A 21,696-nucleotide genomic window follows, 5' to 3' on the forward strand; every position below is an offset into this window, starting at 1 on the left:
GCAGCCATGAAATTAAAAGACGCTTACTCCTTGGAAGAAAAGTTACGACCAATCTAGACAGCATATTCAAAAGCAGAGACATTACTTTGCCAACAAAGGTCCATGTAGTCAAGGCTATGGTTTTTCCTGGGGTCATGTATGGATGTGAGAGTTGGACTGTGAAGAAAGCTAAGCACCAAAGAATTGATGCTTTTGAACTGTGGTGTTGGAGAAGACTCTTGAGAGTCCCTTGGACTGCAAGGAGATCCAACCAGTCCATTCTAAAGGAGATCAGTCCTGGGTGTTCATAGGAAGAAATGATGCTAAAGCTGAAACTCCAATACTTTGGCTACCCGATGTGAAGAGTTGACTCACTGGAAAAGACTCTAATGCTGGGAGGAATTGGGGGCAGGAGGAGAAGGGGACGACAGAGGATGACGTGGCTGGATGACATCACCGACTCGATGGACATGAGTTTGAGTGAACTCTGGGAGTTGGTGATGGACAGGGAGGCCTGGCGTGCTGCGATTCATGGGGTCACGAAAAGTTGGACGCGACTGAACTGAACTGAATACAGTCGCTGGGCTTCCCTGGTGGCTCGGGCCAGTAAAGTATCCCCCTGCAATGCAGGAGACCTGGGTTTGATCCCTGGGTTGGGAAGATCCCCTGGAGGAGGACATGGCAACCTCTTCCAGTATTCTTGCCTGGAAAATGCCCATGAACAGAGGAGCCTGGTTAGCTACAGTCCACGGGGTCCCAAAGAGAAGGTAGGACCAACTGAGCGACTAAGCACGCACAGTACAGCATACAGTCCTTAGGGCTTCCCAGCTGGCGCTAGAGGCAAAGAACCCACCTGCCAGGGCAAAAGACATAGGAAACGTGGGTTCGATCCCCGGGTTGGGAAGATCCCCCGGAGGAGGAAATGGCAACCCACTCAAGTATCTTTGCCTGGAGAATTCCATGGACAGAGGAGCCTAGAGGGCTATCCACAGAGTCAGAGTCAGACACGACTGAACCGACTTAGCACACATGCATATACTTCATGACCAGGAAAGTATTAGGTTAAAAAGATTAAGATGCTATACAGACCCAGGCTTAAAACTCTGCCCAGCTCCTTTATAAAACAGAAATAATAGTAGACTCCAACTAACGCCGGGGCGTTTGGTCACACATATCAAGTCCTTGATATATTTCCTGACAAATTTCACGTGTTCAGTAGATGTTAGTTTTCCGGATTATGTACCATTAGGTACAACAATTTACGGGCATTAGTGAAAAAAGATGGCATTGGGGGATGAGTTACCGACTGCATTTCTCAGGAAGTGAGGACTCTGGTTCTGTGCGTCTGAAGGAAGGTGCAGGTGGCTAGTATTTTCCCCAACTGTTGAACATATGTTCAAAATCAGGGCTTTTGTTTAGCTTCAGACTGAACAGGAAATCTTCCTTATGCCTAATTTCGGTGCCGATGACTGGACGTTTCCCACACAGAACGCCGCCTCAAGCTAGTTTCTACTTTTAGCTCAACCCGGGCAAATTTCCTTAAATATCTCTGTGAGCGTGGTCCCGCCCACATGCCCCACCCAGTGGGTCTGAATGCTCCCGGGGTTAATTCAATCCGTGGAATTTTTTCGAGCTGATTGGCGGAGCAAATCGGAAATCTTTTTACTTTTTTGATTGGTCTCTTGCAGCCTTGGGGCGGGGCACATGGGCGTGCCTCTCCGGGACGCGGTGAGCTGTCATTGGAAGATGAAACCGGCATTTCCAGAGCTTCGCGCCGTCGCCTAGGTCACAAGGGGCGGGCCTCCTCCCTCCCAGGATTTTATTGTCCTTTACATTGGCCAGACTTGTTGTCACTCACGGAACCTGGAACTCATTGGTACAAAAGCTCCAAGAAGCGGTGGGTGATTGGTTGGCTACTGTTCCCGCCCCTATCCTGTCGCCATTTTACATAGGGGATCAGAAACCCTAAAGGGAGTGGTATTGGTACCGGTGGTCAGTTGGGCGATTGGTGAGTCGTGGGCTGGGCCGTGAGGGCTGCGGCACTCAAGGGCTGGCTGGGTTCTCGCAGCTTCAGAGAAAGGGAGACTGGAGAGCAGCGGGTGGCCTGCAGAAACGGGTGGGTCTCCCTGTCTCTTCGCACTCTGTAGGGCAAGGGCTGCGGGACTCTAGAGGCTTGGCTAGTCCGCTTCGGGGTTGTGAGGCGGGGGGTGGGGGGGGGGGGGCGGGGGGGCGGCGCCTCGGCTTTCTCGAGGGCCCGCAGGTCGAGAGGAAGCGGCCTAGCAGCTGGGCAGAAAGGACACTCGGACGCGGTCCCCGGGGGGGACACAGCGCGCGTGCCCGCCGGCTGCGCACGCCCACTTGGCCACCCGCTCTGGTTCGCGTCCTGGAGATCTCCCCGCAGTTCTCCCTGATGGACAGTTGGTGCCTGTGTTTAGAGGAAGGCGAGCGTGCCAGAGAGGCGTCGGGGTCGGCGGCGACTTGCAGAGGGTCTCTAGCAGCTCAGCGGGCTTTGGGCGTCTGAAGCTAGGATGTGTACTGTGCTGTTGGGAAGAGGAATCGAGTGTTTGCTTCATAGGACATCTTAAATGTACCTCCCCTTCCGCAAAATGTTCCTCACGGTTTTTCTCATCCGTGAGATTAGTCTTTTTCTCTAAAACAAAGACAAGGAATCTTTAATTTTGTCGCCCACAGGATTTTGAGTGCTGCAATGCATTGGACTTCTGTATGCTTTCTGTATGGCCTCCTATGAATAACTAAAGCATTTATTATCATTCTTTGGTTATAGCAGTTTCCCTGTAGATAATTTTTGTTCAGGTTAAATGCTCTGCTCCTTTTCTCATGTCTTAGGATTAAATGTGGGCTTGGACATCATCCATGAAGTTTAGTCGTGAAGGACACGACTAAACTTCAGAGGTGGGGCCTCTGGAATTTGGTGACCTCACCTCTGAGGTCCCTTGGGTCCTGATGAATGGGAGATGGACTGTCCTTGTTCCCTCTCAGCCCTGCTCTGCCAAGGAGTAAAATTTTCCCATAATTAGCAGTTTAAAGGGAAACAAGGATTTTTTATTTTTCTTTGAAGAATCTTTGTAGACTTCAGTAACAAGGTTAGAGTTGTAGTCAGTACTCCTTTTTATTGGAGGATAATTGCTTTACAGTATTGGACAGTACTACTTTTAAGTCTTTAATTAGAGTATCAAGCGCACACTTCAGATAGGCTGATCTGTTGAAATTAAAGATGTAAATTTCTTCAAAGCTAATCTGAACAACAAATTTGTCTTGACTGTTGCCTTCCTTTATAGAGTCTCTCATGTATTCTACTGAAAAATAAAATATTGAATATTTGTGCAGTTATATGCCAATATGTTGTTGTTCAGTAGCTAAGTCATATCTTGATTCTTTTTGAACCCATGGACTGCAGCATGCTAGGCTTCCCTGTCCTTCAGTGTCTCCCAGAGTTTGTTCAAACTCATGTCCACTGAGTCCATGATGCCATGCAACCATCTCATGCTCTGTTGCCCCCTTCTCCTCCTGCCCTCAATCTTTCCCAGCATCAGGGTCTTTTCCAACCAGTCAGCTCTTCGCATCAGGTGGCCAAAGTATTGGAACTTCAAGTTCAGCATCAGTCCTTCCTTTGAATAATCAGGGTTGATTATTGCGATTATCTTTGGAGGAGTGATAATTGGGACGGTGCACAAAGAGATCTGGGTGGATGATAATCATCTTGTTTTGATTTGGTTCATGACATTTCACTGAACTGTGTGTTACCATGTATGTTTATATCTATGTAAATTATGTTTCAAAAGCTAATAATTAACAGGTGATCCTGTTGGTGGGAATATAAATTGCTACAGCCACTATGAAGAACAGCATGGAGGTTCCTTAAAAAACTAAAAACAAAGCTACCATATGATCTAGCAGTCCTACTGCTGGGCATATACCCTGAGAAAACCATAATTGAAGAAGACACATCTTCCCCCAATGTTCATTGCAGCCCTGTTTACAATAGCTAGGACATGGAAGCAACCTCAATGTCCATTGACAGATGAATAGATAAAGAAGCTATGGTACATGTATACAACGGAATATTACTCAGCCATAAAAGTGAACGAAATTGGGTCATTTGTAGTGATACGAATGGACCTAGAGTGTTATACGGAGTGATGTAAGTCAGAAAGAGCAAAAAAACAAATATTGTAAATTAATGCATATATGTAGAATCTAGAAAAATGGTGCCGATGAATCTGTTTGCAGGGCAGGAATAGAGACACAGATTTAGAGTACCGACGTGCACACAGGGAAGTGGGGGTGGAGCCAGTTGGGAGGTTGAAATGACATGTGTACTACCATGTGTAAAATAGCTAGTGGCAAGTTGCTGTAAAGTACAGGGAGCTCAGCTTGGTGCTGTGTGATGACGGAGAGGGATGGGATGGGGGATGGAGGGAGGGAGACTTTAGAGGAGGGAATATATAAGAAAATGTAATTTTTTAAAAAAGTGAAGTGATGGTCAACACTGGGTGCTGTGGTCTCTCCCTCAAACTTACCTGGTTAATTTCTTTGTTAGCCATGCAGTTTCCCAGTGCTGTTATTTCCTCACCTCTGAAATTTTTTAGGTTCTTTTTTGGGTCTTGATACTGTCTACTGGCCAAAGGCAACTATTAAATTTCTAAGAGGTGTTGATATCTAACCTGCCTTAAGGAGTTTGCTTCACAGTGTAGAATAGACTGGTTTTCTGCTTCGTAAGTTCTCATTTCAGAAGTATTGGTTGTATCTGTGGTGGCATTGCTTCCATAACGAAAGCCTGCCACCATTGAGACTGGGCTTCCCGTACCCCGCTTGGATGCTGCAGTGGAAAAGAGAATTTTTTGGCAAGGCATCAAAAGGCTTAGTTGAGTTTCCCCTCTGAAAACAGAATACTCAGCTCCTTCCTATCCAAACTATACTTGAAATTGTTCAAGTTTTGCTAGGAGCCACCTCCAGTGGAGGCTTGTATTTTCATGTGTATGTCTTGTATTTATGTGTCTATATCTCTGCAAAGAACCATTACTTGACTTGCCTTTCTTTTCCTTCAGGTCACAGAATTCAGAAACAATGGGGAATGTTTTTGAAAAATTGTTTAAAAGTCTCTTTGGGAAAAAGGAGATGCGGATTCTTATGGTGGGTTTGGATGCCGCTGGAAAAACCACCATCTTGTACAAACTGAAGCTGGGAGAGATTGTGACTACCATCCCTACCATAGGTATGTTAACGGCCTGTGACAGGACCAGTGTACACTGCAGTATGTTGTGCTTTTACAAGCTTCTTATGTTACTGAATTTTTACTTTGGAGAATCTTGTCCACCTCATTAACTTCTTGAGGCCCAAACCGGGTAATATACAATTTCCTAATTGCTTCCTGGTATCTCTGGCACATTGCTAGGTTTATAGGAGAGTCATACGAACAGATTTAGGTGGAACAAATTTAACCCTATCGACTTGACCAAAAAAAAAAGGAAAAGATAATGATGATTAAAATCAATCTTTCTTCCAGGGGCCTTTCCAAGTGGAAGCATCTCTCCACGCCAAGTATGTTCCTGGCGTTTAAAGATATAGTGTGGAAAAAAAAGGACTTAGCATGTTTTGTTTTTTTTTTTCTCTTTCACTTTGGCTCACACCAACTACTTGAGGTGGTGGTCCACTGATGAATTTGATTTGTTCCATTGCTGGAGGACAATCTGACGGTGTAGTTATTCCTGCAAACCAGCCCTATGTTTTGTCGGCCATTTACGGCTTTTGCAAAGGCAGTTTTGACAGAACTTAGTCTATGCCTCCTGAGCTGCCTCTAAATCCAAACTCCTGAGTGAGAATGGGCTCCCCAGGGGGCCATGTGAATGTCAGTAGTGTTCTGAAAGTTGGATTAGGCACAGGAACCAATTGAGCAACTTCAGAGATTGCAACATTTAAATGAGGAGGAAACCAAACGGAGAAAATGCTCATACCCATAGCTTTAAAAAATGTTGTTAGTCCAAAAAGAAAATAGGATAATTACTTGTTTTTCTCCTTTCATAAAAATAATTCATCCTTCCGTAATGTCATACATACAGAAAAAACGTAAACAAATGTTAAAAACCCTGTGATTTTGGTGAATATCTTTTTCTTTTTTTTTTTAATTTATTTTTGGCTGCACTGGGTCTTCATTGCTGAGCACATTCAAGTTGCAACAAGCGGGGGCTACTCTCTGGTTGTGGTGCTCACACTTATTACAGCGGCTTCTCTTGTTGCAGAGCACCAGCTCTGGAGCATGGGCTTCGTAGCTGGGGCACGTGGGCTTAGTTGCTCCAAGGCATGTGGGATCGTCCCAGACCAAGAAACAAACCCATGACCCTTGCATTGGCAGGTGGATTCTTAACCTCTAGACCACTGAAAGGTTGCTACTGCAAGCCGTGTGTTATGCCAGGATTCGTGACCTCCAGAGGAGAGGATTTCAATCCGGGATCAGAGACAAGGCTTGATTACTTGGAGCTTTCTGTGTCGCCAAGTTTTATTAAGGTATTACAGAGGTAGGGAAAGCTTCTGACATAGACATCAGAAAGGGAAAGAAAGAGTGCCCCCTTGCTAGTTTTTAGCAAGGCATTTTATGTCTGTTGGCAAGCTTCTAATCAGATAAGAGAGACACCTCAAGGCTGAGGGAGTTTCACCAGGCCCCTGTCTCACAGTATGCATTTTTGAGATAGAATGGCAAAAGGTATGTCATCCCCAATCATAAAACAACTGACATGAATACTGGTTTGTTGAGCCATTATCAACCCAAGGTTTGAGAAAAGAAAAAAAAGGTTAGTCTTAGGCAGAACCAGTTTCATCAACAGAGAAAGAAAAAAAACGTCTGCTGCTTGCAGTTTATTTCCCCATGCCGCATGGGGACCTCTGGCCTCCCTACCTGTTCCCCTCTCACCACCAGGGAAGTCCTGGTGCATATCTCTGTGAAGTCATATGTGTGCCGTTTTCCAACTTACTCTGCATTACACAGCATCTTTGGTTCTCTTCTATGTCTTTACCTCTCTGTGGAATGCTTTCCTACCTTCTTCCTTGCCACCCACAGCCCCCCCACCCCACTGCTTTTGTAGCTGAATGCCAGCTTATTCTTTCAGCCTCAGTTTAAGCCTCGTTTCTCAGGGATGCCTTTTCTGAGATGGTTTCTTGGATGGTTTTCCCCTGTTGTAAGTTTCCATAGCAACCTGAACGTCTGAGTAACTCTCAGCACGTTTGTCATTGCTCACTCACTACCTCTCTTCCAAAAGTGTAAATAAGAGCAGGAATCATATCTGCCTTGCTCACCACTGTTCTCAAGTTCCTAGCAAAACACCTGGCACATGGTGGATGTCCAGTAAACATTTGGTGAATGGATTGTGGTAGATCATTGAACTAATGGCCTCCAGTGAATCATGCCCCTCAGTAGCCACAGCCTTGCACAGTCCCCTTCCACAGTGATACTGGGCATGGCCATATGACATACTTTGGCCAAGGGCACAGCAGCAAATGTGATTCACACAGAGATTGGATAAGAGCTTGTGCCTTGGGGTTTGCCCTTTTGGAACACTACCACCACCATATGAGGGAGCTCAGTGCGCCTTGAAAATAAAAAGATCACCTGGAGAAGAGAAGTCCAGCCTACCCCCCAGAGGACTCTGCAAGAGGAAGTCCAGGCAACCTACTGAACTGGGGACGGGGGAGAATCATTGTTCTAAGCCACGTTCTAAATAATAACCAATACAGATCAACCTCCAGTTTTAGTAACTAGATAGTATGTGGCTCTATGTTTAACAAATTTCCACTGATGGATGATTAGGTTATGTGCAACAGTTCTATGTAAACGATCCTGATCATTCGAAGACCAGTCAAACATGGCTGAGCTCACTAAGGAGATTGAGAAGGTACAGCCAGAGAAACATAAGGAAAATGGGAAGCCAGGGAAGAGTTTTAAGGAGGGAATGAACAGTAGTGTCAGATAAAAAATCAAATTATGTAAGAACTGGAGAGCTGTTGATGGATTCTCAACCTTGCTGACCTCGGTGAAACCATAAAGTGTGGTGAAGCAGAGCTAAGGTGTAATGGGTAAGAGGTAACAAAGTTTGACTTTAGAAAGGAGAAAGGGGTGATTGCAGGTGATGACGTGGAGTCAAGGAAGGGTTTCTTTGAAGGATGTACTTTTACATTCTAAGCCTGCTGAGGAGAACAGGTTGGAGATTTCGAATGGGGCAGAGAAGAGCAATAGTAGAAGGTTCCAGATAACATGGGTAGACCGGATCCAGCCCATGGGTGGATGGACTCAGCATTAGCTGCTTCCTTGTTCCAAGAGGGAGGGAGAGGAGTGTGGATGAAGAGGTAGGTGGGTTTCTATGGTGTGCGATGGGAGGCAGAAAGCAGCCCTATCGATGGCTTCTGTTTGCTCTGAAGTCTGCTGGAAGAGCTGCTGGCAGAGAGGGAAAGGAGGTGTCAGGTGGGAGACACCTGTCATGATGCACAGAGAGCAAACTGACTTAACACGTTCTGTTTTGTAAGCTATAGATCTTTGACTGGCAAGCTGCTTCATAAACGAAAAATACTGTCCAAATGTTAGCTGAAGTTATTTTGAATTGTTGAGCCAGCAAAAGTCTGCATTAAACACTCTCCCCATCTTCCCCGTGTAGGTTTCAACGTGGAGACAGTAGAATATAAAAACATCAGCTTCACAGTCTGGGATGTCGGCGGCCAGGACAAAATCAGACCTCTGTGGCGACATTATTTCCAGAACACACAAGGTGGAGATTATCCAGTTTCTCGCCCTGCAACCATTTCTGTTAAATGCATCTAAAGATGGGTACTTGAAGCAAAACCTGTGGCACTCTGCTCTATTTGGATTGTCAGTCATTCCTTCTCTTTCGATGACCCACTTAAATTTACTGGGGAGGTTTCTTTTGAGAAGTGGTCCCTGCCTTCTTTGGAAAAATACTTGGGCTTCAATGCTTTACACAGGCATCTCCTCTTAATCTAGAACAGTTATAAAATGGTTGTCCTGATGAGTTTCATCTTTTGGTTAATTGAAAGTGCCTTAGATGAAGTACCAATTTTTAAAGAATTTGAATTCTGTAAACTCCTTTAAGCCGGTTGAGAATATCTGAAAAATCATGCCTAAGGAGAGAAAGAGAGAGACAGCGATGGTTGAAAACCCAAACCCAGCATCCTGTGTGGCCATAGTCCCTTCCAGCTCCCCTGTTATCCTACAAATACATGAACAGGCACGAATATCCTAGGTCACTGCCTTGTTTCCTTTTTTACTGGATTTTTAAACGTTGGAGTTATAATGTGTCCCATATCAGTCTCTCTGAGTTTTTCCATTGATTATATTTTGGATAACCTTATAGATATTGCCTATCCAGAGATCCATAAGCTGTTCAGATAGTTTTTACACCCTCATTCTCAAACCATCTGGCATCCACATACTCATTTCAGAATTTACTTGGAGTCTTTTCATTTTGAAAATTCTACTACTGATGGTGGGTGTTTTCAGTGCATATGTTTCATAGTAATGACCCATATTTGTCGGTCTTTTCAGTCCAAATGCCCAGGTCGACTGCCCCTTTATATTGTATATCATTATTTTAGTGATGACCTTTAACACTTAAGTCTCTTTGTAGTTACTGCCTCAACCTATAGATTTAGAACGTCTTTCCTCAGAATAGTGTATTTATCTTTTCTTTTTTCACTTATATTAGTGGGAAGTTGAAAACAAAAAACAAAGAAGATACATAACACATGCCCATGTACCCATTACCCAGCTTTAAAAGTTATCGGCATTTTGCCCAGAGTACATTATAGCAGATGATGCCTCTTATTCATCATCCTTCAGTGTTTATTTTAAACTGATAAAACTTTTTGATTTCAATATTTATTTAGCTGAGCCAGGTCTTCCTGAGGCCCACGGGATCTTCAGTTGCAGCATGCAAACTCTTAATTGTGGCACATGGGATCTAGTCCCATGACCAGGGATCAGACCCAGTTCCCCTGCGTAGGGAGCATGGAATCTTAGCCACTGGCCCACCATAGAAGTCCCTAAAGCTTTTTTAAAAAGCTTAATCTCCATGCATTATCCCACTTCCAAAATTAATATCCTTTCTTTACTGTCTGGTATCCAGCTCTTGGGGGATTCCCTGGTGGCTCAGACAGTAAAGAGTCTGGTCTGCCTGCAATGTAGGGGACCGGCATTCAACCCCTGGGTCGGGAAGATTCCCCTGGAGAAGACAATGGCAACCCACTCCAGTATTCTTGCCTGGAAAATCCCATGGGTGGAGGAGCCTGGCAGGCTGTAGTCCGTGGGGTCATAAAGGGACACGCCTGAGCGACTTCACTTTTACCCAGTCCTCCAGTTCCATATTGGACTTGGCTGCATCGGGAATCGAAGTTTACACATTGCATTTCATTTCCTGTCTCTCTAATCTCTTATTCTACAACAGTTTATCCCTCCACTGTTTTCTGTCTTTCCATCTGCATTTATTAGCTGAAATCCTTCTAAATAAAGAATTCTTTTATTAAATATTTGGTTTCTCTGAAATATAGTTTATATAAGAAAGGCAGGAAAAAGATATAATTCTTTCCCTTTATTGATTTTCGGAGAAACAGTTTGATGACCCTAGCGGCCTTCCATGATGTTAGTGTTAGTCACTCAGTGTGTCCCGCTCTTTGTGACTACGTGGTCTGTAGCCGGCCAAGCTCCCCTGTGCATGGAATTCTCCAGGCATGGAATTCCTCCCTGATAACACTTAGATTTTTATGTCTTAATTCAATCTGTTGCAGACAATATACGTTTTGACACTTAGTTGTTGCTGTTGAATCACTAAATTGTGTCCAACTCTTTTGCAACCCCCATGGACTGTAGCCTGCCAGGCTTCTTTATCCATGAGATTTCCCAGGCAAGAATACAGAAGCGGTTTGCTTCTCTCCGGGGGATCTTCCGGACCTAGGGATTGAACCCATGTATCCTACATTGGCAGGCAGATTCCTTACTACTGAGCCACCTGGGAAACCCACTCAGTGTACTGATTCAAATGTTAATCTCATCTAGAAACACACTCACAGACACACCCAGAATACCATTTGACCAAATGTCTGGGCACCCTGTGGCCCAGTCCAGTCGACAGATAAAATTACAGATAAAATTAACTATCCAGAGTCCAAAATACTAGAGGTTTCATGTCCTCATTCTCTGAAGGGTTCCCTTCTCCCACCCTTTTAAGAGTTGTCACACTCAGTCACCAAGTAGAAATGCCTTTTTATTTTCAATCTTCTATTTATAGCAAGCCTAATTTTATTGAGTTTCAGTAGCTATTGCTTCAGTGGTAGGGAACTGGCTATATTCTAGGACCTTCGAGTGGGTGGTTTGGACTCTTCATGAAATAAGCAAATGGAGCCTCTTTGAAGAATGGATTTTCTGTTTGGTGGGTCCAGACATTGCAGCCACTAGTAATCTTAGATGTTGCCCTTATTTTTCCTGCACCTTTGCAACAGACAGGCTGTCTTTTTTTATTTTAAATTTTCTTCTTCATCAGTATGTTGAGCAGAACAGACTTAATGATAGCTTAGCTCCCAATTAAGATAGTGAACGAGGTGTAGAGTGGAATGTGAACTATTTACGGGATTTCTTAGTTGATTTATCATATGTGTGCTCAGTTGTGTCCAACGCTGGGACCCCATGGACTGTAGCCCACCAGGCTTCTCTGTCCATGGAATTCCCCAAGCAAGAATCTGGAGTGGGTTGCCATTTCCTGCTCCAGCGGATCTTCCGACACAGGGATTGAACCCGTGTCTCTTCTGTCTTCAGCGTTGGCAGGTGGATTTTCTTAGAGAAGGCATAAAATAGTTCATTAGATAGGCCATTAGTTGTGATGTGGAAAGATCTTTCTCCTTGATTTAGGTTCCGTTATTTTAATTTGCTAAATAGCAATGTATTTATATGGTTTAAAATTTAAAGAAGTGAAAGTATACAGTGCGGAGTCACCACCTCCTTCCTGCCCCCAAACCACCCGGTTCCTCTTCCCATTTTTATTTCTTGTTTATCTGTCCAGAGATATTTTATGCGTATACAGCCAGCTGTGGATACATATTTCTGCCCACTTCTGAAAACAAACCACAGCACACTGTTCATTGGTAATTTTACCTTTTTTTAGGTTTTCTTAGTTCAGAAGTGTAGTGAGTCTGTTGCTGGGTTCTTTTGTTTCTCACACAAGGATCTAAATAAAAAGAGTATAAAATGGGACCTAATATTGATAAACCTTGATTTTTTTATTAGGAATGGCCAATGGATCATATGTCAGCTTCTACCCTGTCAGTTTTGCATGGGAGACTAAGGGTCTCCTAAGAATTCAGGAAAACCGCCTTTGCTCAGCTGTGATCAGAGTCCAGAGACTTACTGGCAGCCTATCAAGTCTTTGGGGGGAGTTTTGAACATTCTGCATTTTTTGGGTCTGATGTGATGTAACAGACATGACTTTGACTCTCATGTAAGCCCCAGACAGTCAGAAGCTGTGGGCGCTCCCGTCTGCTGGAGTGGGCTGTTGCGGGCAGCTGGTCAGGCAGCTGTTGGGTGGGCCTGGGAAGCATGAGGGTGTCAGGGGCTGGGGAAGGGGTGTGTGGAAAGGGCCGAGGGCCAGCACAAGTTTTCCCTCCTAGACACAGTGGTGAGGTCTCAGTGTGAGAAGGAACCCGGAGGTCATCTCATCCCACTGCGCTTTTCCTACCAGCAGAGTCCCTTCTTTGGGCTCCTGCAAGTGGCCGCTGAAGCTGCCCACAAGCATCTCCAGTGAGGGACAGGCCTCTTGAGGTGGCCCACGGTACCTGCAGTTCTGTTAACTCTTTTTAAAAAAATTTTTTAATTTTAAGAAATCTATTTACTTCTTTGGCTGCATCAGGTCTTAATTGTAGCTTACGGGATCTTCGTTACATCACGTGGGTCTTTCATCTTCTCTAGTCATGGCGCGAGGGCTTCATTGCTCCGTGGCACGTGGGATCTTAGTTCTTCAACCAGGGATTGAACCTGAGTCCCCTGAATTGCAAGGCAGATTCTTCACCACTAGACCACTAGGGAAGTCCCCTGTTTATCACCTCAGCCTCCTGGAGTTGTACCCACTGATCTTCCATCTACTTCCAACAAGTTGAACCTCTGTATGTCATAGCTTTTAGATATTTGAAGACAGCCATCAGTCCCCTCGGTGAGTCTTTTCTCTAGGCAGAGTACTCCCAGTTATATACATTGTTTTTCATATGACATAGTATCTAATTCCTTTGCCTTCCCCATCAGTCTTTGCCCTTCCAGTTCTTCTGTGTCTTAGAGTGTGGGGTCGGCACCGACCACGTAACACGCCCAGGATGTTCTGACTGATTTACTGTAGCCTAGGCTTTTTTTGCCCATATTTTAGAGACTGAGCTGCTCTCTCTTCTGTTGATAGAGCCTTCACTATTATTAAATAGTTCTTCTGGCAGCCACTTCCTATTTTTGTCTGCCAGAGGGCTTATTGTCAGCTAACCACCCAGTTCTTACCACCATTAATGTCACATGGACCACTGCTCAGAGCGTCTTCCCCATCCTGTATGTGGACTGTGTGCTGAGTTCCTCCTGGGCACTGCCTCTGGAGACCCCGTGGCCCCAGCTCTTCCGCCAGCCAGTGTGGCAGTGACCACGTCTGTGCAGGCTTCAGCCACCTTTGCTCAGATACAATGCACCAGTCCCGTTCTTTGACCCGTCTCTTGCTTCCTGGGATTTCTCTTCTGCTGTAGTGTGGGATGCTGCAAAGATTCCTGACACCAATTGCCTGGGGTTGGGCCATGCTTCACAGGTTAAGGGCAGAAGACACCTTCACTGCAGATGCCAGCTGCAAATTCAGGGCTCCCCAGACCACCCTCACTTTATCTCAGCTGTTCACAGTGATGCTAAAGCTGAAGCTCCAGTACTCTGGCCACCTCATGCGAAGAGTTAACTCATTGGAAAAGACTTTGATGCTGGGAGGGATTGGGGGCAGGAGAAGAAGGGGACGACCAAGGATGAGATGGCTGGACGGCATCACTGACTCAATGAACGTGAGTCTGAGTGAACTCTGGGAGTTGGTGATGGACAGGGAGGCTTGGCGTGCTGCGATTCATGGGGTCGCAAAGAGTCGGACACGACTGAGCAACTGAACTGAACAAATTTGGCAGTTCCCAGTGAGAAGGAAATGGCAACCCACTCCAGTATTCTTGCCTGGAAAATCCCAGGGACAGAGGAGCCTGGTGGGCTGCCGTCTATGGGGTCGCACAGAGTTGGACACGACTGAGTGACTTCACTTTCACTTTTCAGTTTCACGCATTGGAGAAGGAAATGGCAACCCACTCCAGTGTTCTTGCCTGGAGAATCCCAGGGACGGGGGAGCCTGTTGGGCTGCCGTCTATGGGGTCGCACACAGTCAGACACAACTGAAGTGACTTAGCAGCAGCAGCAGCAGCAGCAGTGTTCCCTCAGGTTCTTTTTGTTTGTTTGTTAATTAGCTGTACCAGGTCTTAGTTTCGGCATGTGGGATCTAGTTCCCAGACCAGGATTGAACCCAGGCCCCCTGCATTGGAAGCCCGGAGTCTTAACTACCAGGGAAGTCCCCCTTCAGATTCGGTCTTCATTAAAACAACTCACAGGACTCAGATTGCTACGCTTAAGCTCCAGTTTATTATATGGCAGAGGGATACAGATGAACCAGCCGAAGGAAGAGATGTATGTGGGAGGCACACAAGGTACACAGGGCTTGTGTCGTCCTCTTCCCATGGGGTCAGGGTGTTACCCTGTGGCCCATAGAGGTGCTGCATACACAGAGCGCTGCCAGCCAGGGAAGACTGTCTCAACTTGGATGTTCACAGATTTTTATTGGGTCTTTATCATGTAGGCATGATGTAGAAATGAAGTAACTAAACCTGAGCCTAACCTTTTCTCTCTTTATTCTTTAAAAAATGTGTATTGGAGTATAGTTGCCTTACAACCTTGTATTCGTTTCTGCTATACAGCAAAATGTGTACATATACTTACATCCCCTCCCTTTTGGACTTCCTTCCAGTTCAGGTGACCACAGTGCATTAAGTAGTTCCCTGCACTATAGAGTAGGTTCTCATTAGTTATCTATTTTATACATAGTATGAGTATATGTGTCAACCCCGATCTCCCAGTTCCTCCCCCTTCTCTCCACTTGGTATCCATATATTTGTTTTTTATATCTGTGTGTCTATTTCTGCCTTGCAAATAGGATCATCTATATCATTTTTCTAAATTCCACATATATGCATTAATGTACAGCTTTGGTTTTTCTTTCTGACTTACTTCATTCTCTATGACAGCCTCTAGGTCCGTGTTTCTACAAATGAGCCCATTTTATTCCTTTTAATGGCTGAGTAATATTCCGCTGTATGTATGTATCGCATCTTCTTTACCCATTTCTGGGTTAATGAGCGTTTAGGCTGTTTCCATGTCCTGGCTCTTGTAAATAGTGCTGCAGTCAGCATTGGGGTACATGTGTCTTTTTGAATTACAGTTTCCCTGGGTATATGCCCAGTAGTGGGATTGCTGGGTCATACCGTAGTTCTGTTTTTAGTTTTTTAAGGGATCTCTGTGCTGTTTTCCATAGTGGCTGTATTCTCTGTCTACTCTTGTTGTTGATCTGTTGAGGGGCCATGGTGCCTCTGAAAAAGGCTGGTTGGGTGTCCAGCAGGCTTCCCAACTCTGGAGATTCTACATATGCTTCCGTATTGATTGCTTTCAGTGAAACCACACACGTAAACAGGCAGAGGCTGTCAGGACGTGTGAACAGCTACCCTCCCCAGGTTCAGATTACTAACACGCTGCTGCTTTCCATTCAGGTCTGATTTTCGTGGTCGACAGTAATGACAGAGAGCGGGTCAATGAAGCCCGAGAAGAACTAACCAGAATGTTAGCCGAAGACGAGCTCAGAGATGCAGTCTTATTGGTGTTTGTAAATAAACAGGTATGTCGCTAGCTGTCTGCATCCTGGGACTGAAAAGTGCTACCAGCTGCTCGCTTTAAAAATAGAGATATTTAATTAGCTGCCTGCCTCCCTCTCCCCGGTCCCTCCCATAACCTTCCCCTCCACCTCCTTTTTAGCTTGGGTCTTATATTCGTTCACTCGCTCAGCAAACATCCACTGAGCATTCACTAAGATCCAGGCATTGTTTGGGGTATCGGTGATACAGCAGTGAACCAGACAGACAGAAATCCCTGAGTTCATGGAGTTTGCATTCTCGTAGGTAAAACGTCAGTCAGTAACAGATATGTCCTATGTCTGGGGGGAGTCATGGGGAAAGGGGCAGGTGTGGAGAAGGATCAGAGGGCCCTTCTGATAAGAGGACGTCTGATCAGATGACACCTAGCTGCCATATAGCACAGAGAGCTGAGCTCAGCTCAGCACTCTGTGATGACTTAGGAAGGTGGCGTGGGAGGGAGGGCATGTATGTATACGTACAGCTGATTCACATCATTGTACAGCAGAAACTAACACCACATTTAAAGCAATTACACTCCATTTAAAAAATAAGTGAGCTATAAGCATATGTTGTACAACACAAGGAATACAGCCTATATTTTATAATAAGTATAAATGGAGTATAACTTGTAAAATTGTGAATCATTATATTGTATACCTGTAAGCTATATAATATTGTACATCAACAATATTTTAATAATAATAAAAAAAAGATGACCCCTGAAGGCCCTCAGGAAGGGAGCCCGACTATTCTAGGAAGAGCAAGGCAGCCAGTGCAGCTGGGGTGGAGTGGTGTGGGGTGGGGGGTCAGCAAAGGGGGAAATGAAATTGGATGATGTGGGGCCAGTCCTTGAAGAAACTCGGCTACCATGTAAATAACACAAAACAGTAAAAGTTGAGGTAGGAGAAAGATGTGGAACCATCCAGCCTCAGGACAAGAAGCTGAAGGAAGGGTGGAGAGGAAGGTGGGATCCTGTGGAAGTTACCAGCCTGAGATGAACAGTCGCGTTTTGATGCATTTCCCCTACTTTCTCCTCCACGAGTACACTCGTTATGTAATTGAGATCTTACATCCTGCCAGTGTTGCATCCTGTTTCGTCATTTCAGATTTATCAGAGGCATGTTCTCTTGTCATCTAGCTCTTTGTAAGCACTATTTTAAACAGTGGGGGCCATCATCATTCACTTGGCCATTAGCCCACCATTAGATTGGATGTCACTTTGAGGTTCATTAGTGCACCTGGACTTTGATAAAAGAAAACGTTTGTTCTTTTTAATTATAGAACCAGGACACGTTCAGGGTATAGATCCGCAGACAATTCACAATATCGAGTGAAACATTCCAGCCCCACTTTTCAGGATAAAAAACGTTAAATTCCTTACATTTCTCTCCAGAGCTTATTTTGCATTCTGTTTTGCAACCTGCTTCTTAGCCTATCTTTGATGTCCTTACAAATCATTGTCTAGATCTACTTTGTTCTTCTTTCTTTTTTTTTTTCAAAACCTGTAGCTCCTGCGTTGGAAGCTCAGAGTCTTAACCACTGGACTGCCAGGAAGGTCCTCAGATCTCCCTTGTCCTTTCATGCTAATTTATTCAAATTTGGTTTCAGCTTACTACATGCCAGACACAGTTCTAGGCACTAGGAATATGTCAGAGAACAAGATAGACAGAGATTCCTTCCATTGTAAAACTTGCATTCTAGTTATAGAAAGCAGGTAATAAACATACTAAGTCAGTCAATTTTGTAATACAGTAAACTTGCAGTGAGGGCTATATTTAAAACAGTGAAGCAGGACAATCAAGAGGGGTCACGGGGGCACAGAGACCTTGCAGAGCGTCCTGAGAACTTGGGCTCCTACACTGAGAGAGACAAAGCTGTTGCAAGGTGTTAATAGGAGAAGGACTTGATGTGACTTCACTGACCGCCAGGTTGAGGATAGACTTTTCCTGGAGGAAGAGCAGAAGTGGGGAGACCAACTCAGAAGTAATTTCAATACTCCAAGTGAGAAGCAGTCAGACTCTAAATATATTTTGCAGGTAGAGCCAATGGGCTTTCCCAGCGTGGAGCTGTGAGAGTGGAGAGAAAGAGAGGGAAGGAAAAATTGAAGGGCAAGTTGAAGGTTTGAGGCCTGAGCCTCTAGGCGGCCAGAGATAAGACTGGGGGTTAAGGGCAGATGTTGGGGAAGAGCATGGTATTTCATTACGTAGATGGAACATTGCTGAACTGACGTTTGAATATTCTCTTCCAAGGATCTTCCCAATGCTATGAACGCAGCAGAGATAACAGACAAGCTTGGCTTACATTCCCTCCGCCAGAGAAACTGGTACATTCAGGCCACTTGTGCCACCAGCGGAGATGGGCTTTATGAAGGCCTGGACTGGCTCTCCAACCAGCTCAAAAACCAGAAGTGACGGGAGGTGCTGCGGTCCCCATGCATCGTGGCAAAGTCAGCTGGCCTCTTGTGTGTGCGTGTGTGCGTGTGAGGAGCCGTGTGGGTGTGTGGCCGGGCGTGGGAGCAGCTTTCTCACATAGTGCCTTATACACGCTCTAAAGAAACCAGTCTTACATGTTAAGAACAACCAGTGTTCCACTTTCTACGCTACCTTCCATTTCAATAGCTTTGATGACCAGCTTTGCAGTCCATGGGGGAGTCCCAAGGGCGCCCCCATGCCCGAGAGCCAGACTGGTCTTTGTGATGGAAAAGTTGCGGGAGGGTGGGCCATGCATGGACTGCCTCCACTTGTGTGATCTTGGCCCAGGCCTGGGGTCTCTGCACACCTGGGGATCCTGTTAGACTCTGGCATCCTTTTGTTAAAAAAAAAAAAGGAAGGCTCAAATTAAAAAGGCCCTTGCTTACCACAGATGTAAAGTTCAGATGTGAACTTGTTATTTTCTAGCCCAGAGGTCCTGATTTAATATACTTTACTGAGAGAAATCAGTGATCTTATTCTATGAGAAGAAAAAAAAACCCGTAACACTAGACCCTGTAACACTAGAAAATCTTCGAATCCTTCCTTCCTTTGACTCTCATTTGCCAAATGGAGACCCTCTGGGGTGGGCACCCAGCGCGTGGCAAGGCTCTTTGCCAGGGCCGCCCCGCCACGCCCCAGGCTGGGTTAAAGAGGGGCGACGCCTTCGTGTTCCTCGTCACCTCTCCGAGGCTGCTGCCCCCGCTCTGCTCGGCGCCGAATGTTCTCCGCCTGAAGCAGGAGCTTGGCTCCCCAGATGGAAGCAGAACCATGTACGGTATGTTAGTCTAACTTGCAGTTTGGGTTAGCTGCTCTTCCTAGAACCACACACCCGGGAGTTCTGAGAGTTTGTGAGAGAATCAAGGGGTTAAATCTGGGCAACAAGACGCCCGGCAGCCAAGTTGGTTGGTGCTAAATTTTGCCATGAAGGATGTCTCATCCAGGCCACTCTCCGTGGCACTGGGACTCCCTCTTGTGGTTGGCAATCATGGAATTTTCCATGCCATGGAATCATGGCGAACGTGGAAATGTGCTCTATGTTATACTCAAAATAGAGGTAACAACGACCTGGAAACGAGCTGGGTTCGCTCAGTAGTCTAGAGCTGTTTTGTCCAGACAGCTGTTGTCCAAATTTGTACCTAAGCTCTTCCACGACTACCTTTTAAAACTGCTTTAAAAAAAAAAAAAAAAAAAAACCTCTTAAATCACAGAGGAGGAGAGTGTAAAATGAATTTTATCAAAAGTAAACCTTGCTGATAACCATGAAGTTGCTATGACTCAGAAGAAATTTCATGCTGTGATCAATGTGGAATGTAATGTTTTTCCTTAAGACATTGACTTTAAAGAATGTTCCTTGCAGTACTGGCAACAAAATCCAGATTTGATTTTTAAACCATGCAATTAAGTCCTGAGAAAGATTGTGCGCCTCAAATTGGCAGGGAGTGTGTCTTACACTTTTGTATTTATGCTTAGTGCGTGTGCCCATGCTGGGCCTCATCAAACACTTGTTGATTGGTTGGACAATAAAGACTTGCTTTGGAAGGAGAGGACAGCCATGTGCTTCCGGATGTCTTGAGCATCTTTAGAATTCCTTCCCCTCTCCATCTCAGCAGACGTGCTGTTAAAAACTCCCAGGGCACTTGTACAAAAGGCAGAACATCCCGGGGTGCTGTCTGGGCCCTCCTGCCTTCAGCCACGCTCCTCATTCTTACCTTCCATGATGCTTGGAACTGCTGAGGTCTTCCTCTGAATTTGGAGCTGATGATTTATGGTTAGTGGATCAGTGGAGGCACTTCAGTGTGGTGCCTTTGAGCAAAGGCTTGGGTCCCTGAAAGCCATATTCACATCCCACGTATGTCCTCACTAGCTGCCTGGCATCAGGCCTGTCATTCTTTGCCTCCCTACCCCTGAGCCTCCGTTTGCTTAACTGTTAAATGGGCATAATAATGCCTACTTCATAGGGTTGTGAGGATGAAATGTCTCGGACTTTTGTTTTCCTTGCCTGGTGTTTCCCTGAGGGTATTTTGATGTCTCAAGTGTGAACAGCAGTGCTGGCCACAAATTGATCAGCATCTTTTTTTTTTTTTGGCTGTGCCATGTGGCCTATGGGATTTTAGTTCCCCAACCAGGAACTGAACCCAGGCCCATGGCAGTGAGAACACAGAGTCCTAACCACCAGACCTGCAGGAAATTCCCTGATCAGCATTATTTATAGGAGCAGTGAAGTGGGATGGGGTAGGGCTATATTTAATCTCTCCCACTCTATTCACCTTCTAATCCCATTGAATCCCCTGTCCTTTTCTAGCTTGGGAAGTGGTAAGATGACCAGTTGGGATGCTTGTTTTAAAAAGCATGTTGCTATGTCCCTCACTTAATTTTTTTTCTTACTTTTAGCATATTCAGAGTTTTATGACCAGCACTACTCATTTTAGACTATGTTCATCACCCCTCAAAGAAAACCTGGATCTATTCCGTAATCCTCCCTTTCCTATGGCCCCTGGCCCCTGTTTTATCTACTTCCTGTTTCTGTGGGTTCGCCTATTCTGGGCAGGTGTGGGTCCTAGGTAGTTGCTTCCTGAAGCCATGAGTTGCTGTTGGCTTGAACACAGCATCAGTCCTGAGGCATCAACCTGCAGACAGGTGAGGCAGAGCCCCAGGGAAGAGACTGCCTCACAGGTGACCCTGAAACTTATTACCTTGAAACGGAAAGGAGTGCTAATAATTACGCAGGGGTACAAGGCATACCCGGATGTATGGTTACCCTCTCAGAATGGAGAGAGCTTTGAATCTGGAATCAAAGTCACTCCCCACCCCACCCCCTGCCCCGCCCCCAATTTCCCCACTTGTAAGGAAGTTCCTAGGCTTACCTGGGGGACAGCTCTGTGTGAATACCAAGAATACAGGGGTAACTGAGGGATCCATGAGTCAATTCTATATATGTGATTTGATCTATTTGAAACAATACCTTAACAGAGCTGAGAATATTCACAGGTGAGTTGCTCGAGACAGGTGGCTTTTTACTCCTGTGGAGGCCGGTTTCAAGTGACATGAAGCATAATAACTTGAGAAGATCTGAGTTCTTTGTCCACAGGTATCTGGAGGCCGTCAGTACACAGACAATCTGACAATGTGCTCTGGAGACCCTTTTTTTCCTTTGAAATTTTTGATACTCCACCCTTTTTGGCAGCAGCTTTATTGAGATACATTTCCATGAACTCACAGATTTTCTTCA

General features: G+C 45.3%; 1 protein-coding gene across 1 annotated transcript; it reads left to right on the plus strand.

The window, feature by feature from the left end:
- Positions 1–1,936: 1,936 nt before the first annotated feature.
- Positions 1,937–19,981, plus strand: LOC128064660 (ADP-ribosylation factor 2). The gene is made up of 5 exons (XM_052657532.1): positions 1,937–1,987; positions 5,049–5,215; positions 8,643–8,753; positions 15,856–15,980; positions 18,246–19,981. Exons 2-5 carry the CDS (start codon positions 5,068–5,070, stop codon positions 18,405–18,407), a joined length of 546 nt encoding a protein of 181 aa, XP_052513492.1. The 5' UTR covers positions 1,937–1,987; positions 5,049–5,067; the 3' UTR covers positions 18,408–19,981.
- The last annotated feature ends 1,715 nt before the right edge of the window (positions 19,982–21,696 follow it).

The sequence above is a fragment of the Budorcas taxicolor genome, chromosome 19 (assembly GCF_023091745.1).
Source record: "Budorcas taxicolor isolate Tak-1 chromosome 19, Takin1.1, whole genome shotgun sequence".
In the NCBI taxonomy this organism is placed as follows: domain Eukaryota; kingdom Metazoa; phylum Chordata; class Mammalia; order Artiodactyla; family Bovidae; genus Budorcas; species Budorcas taxicolor.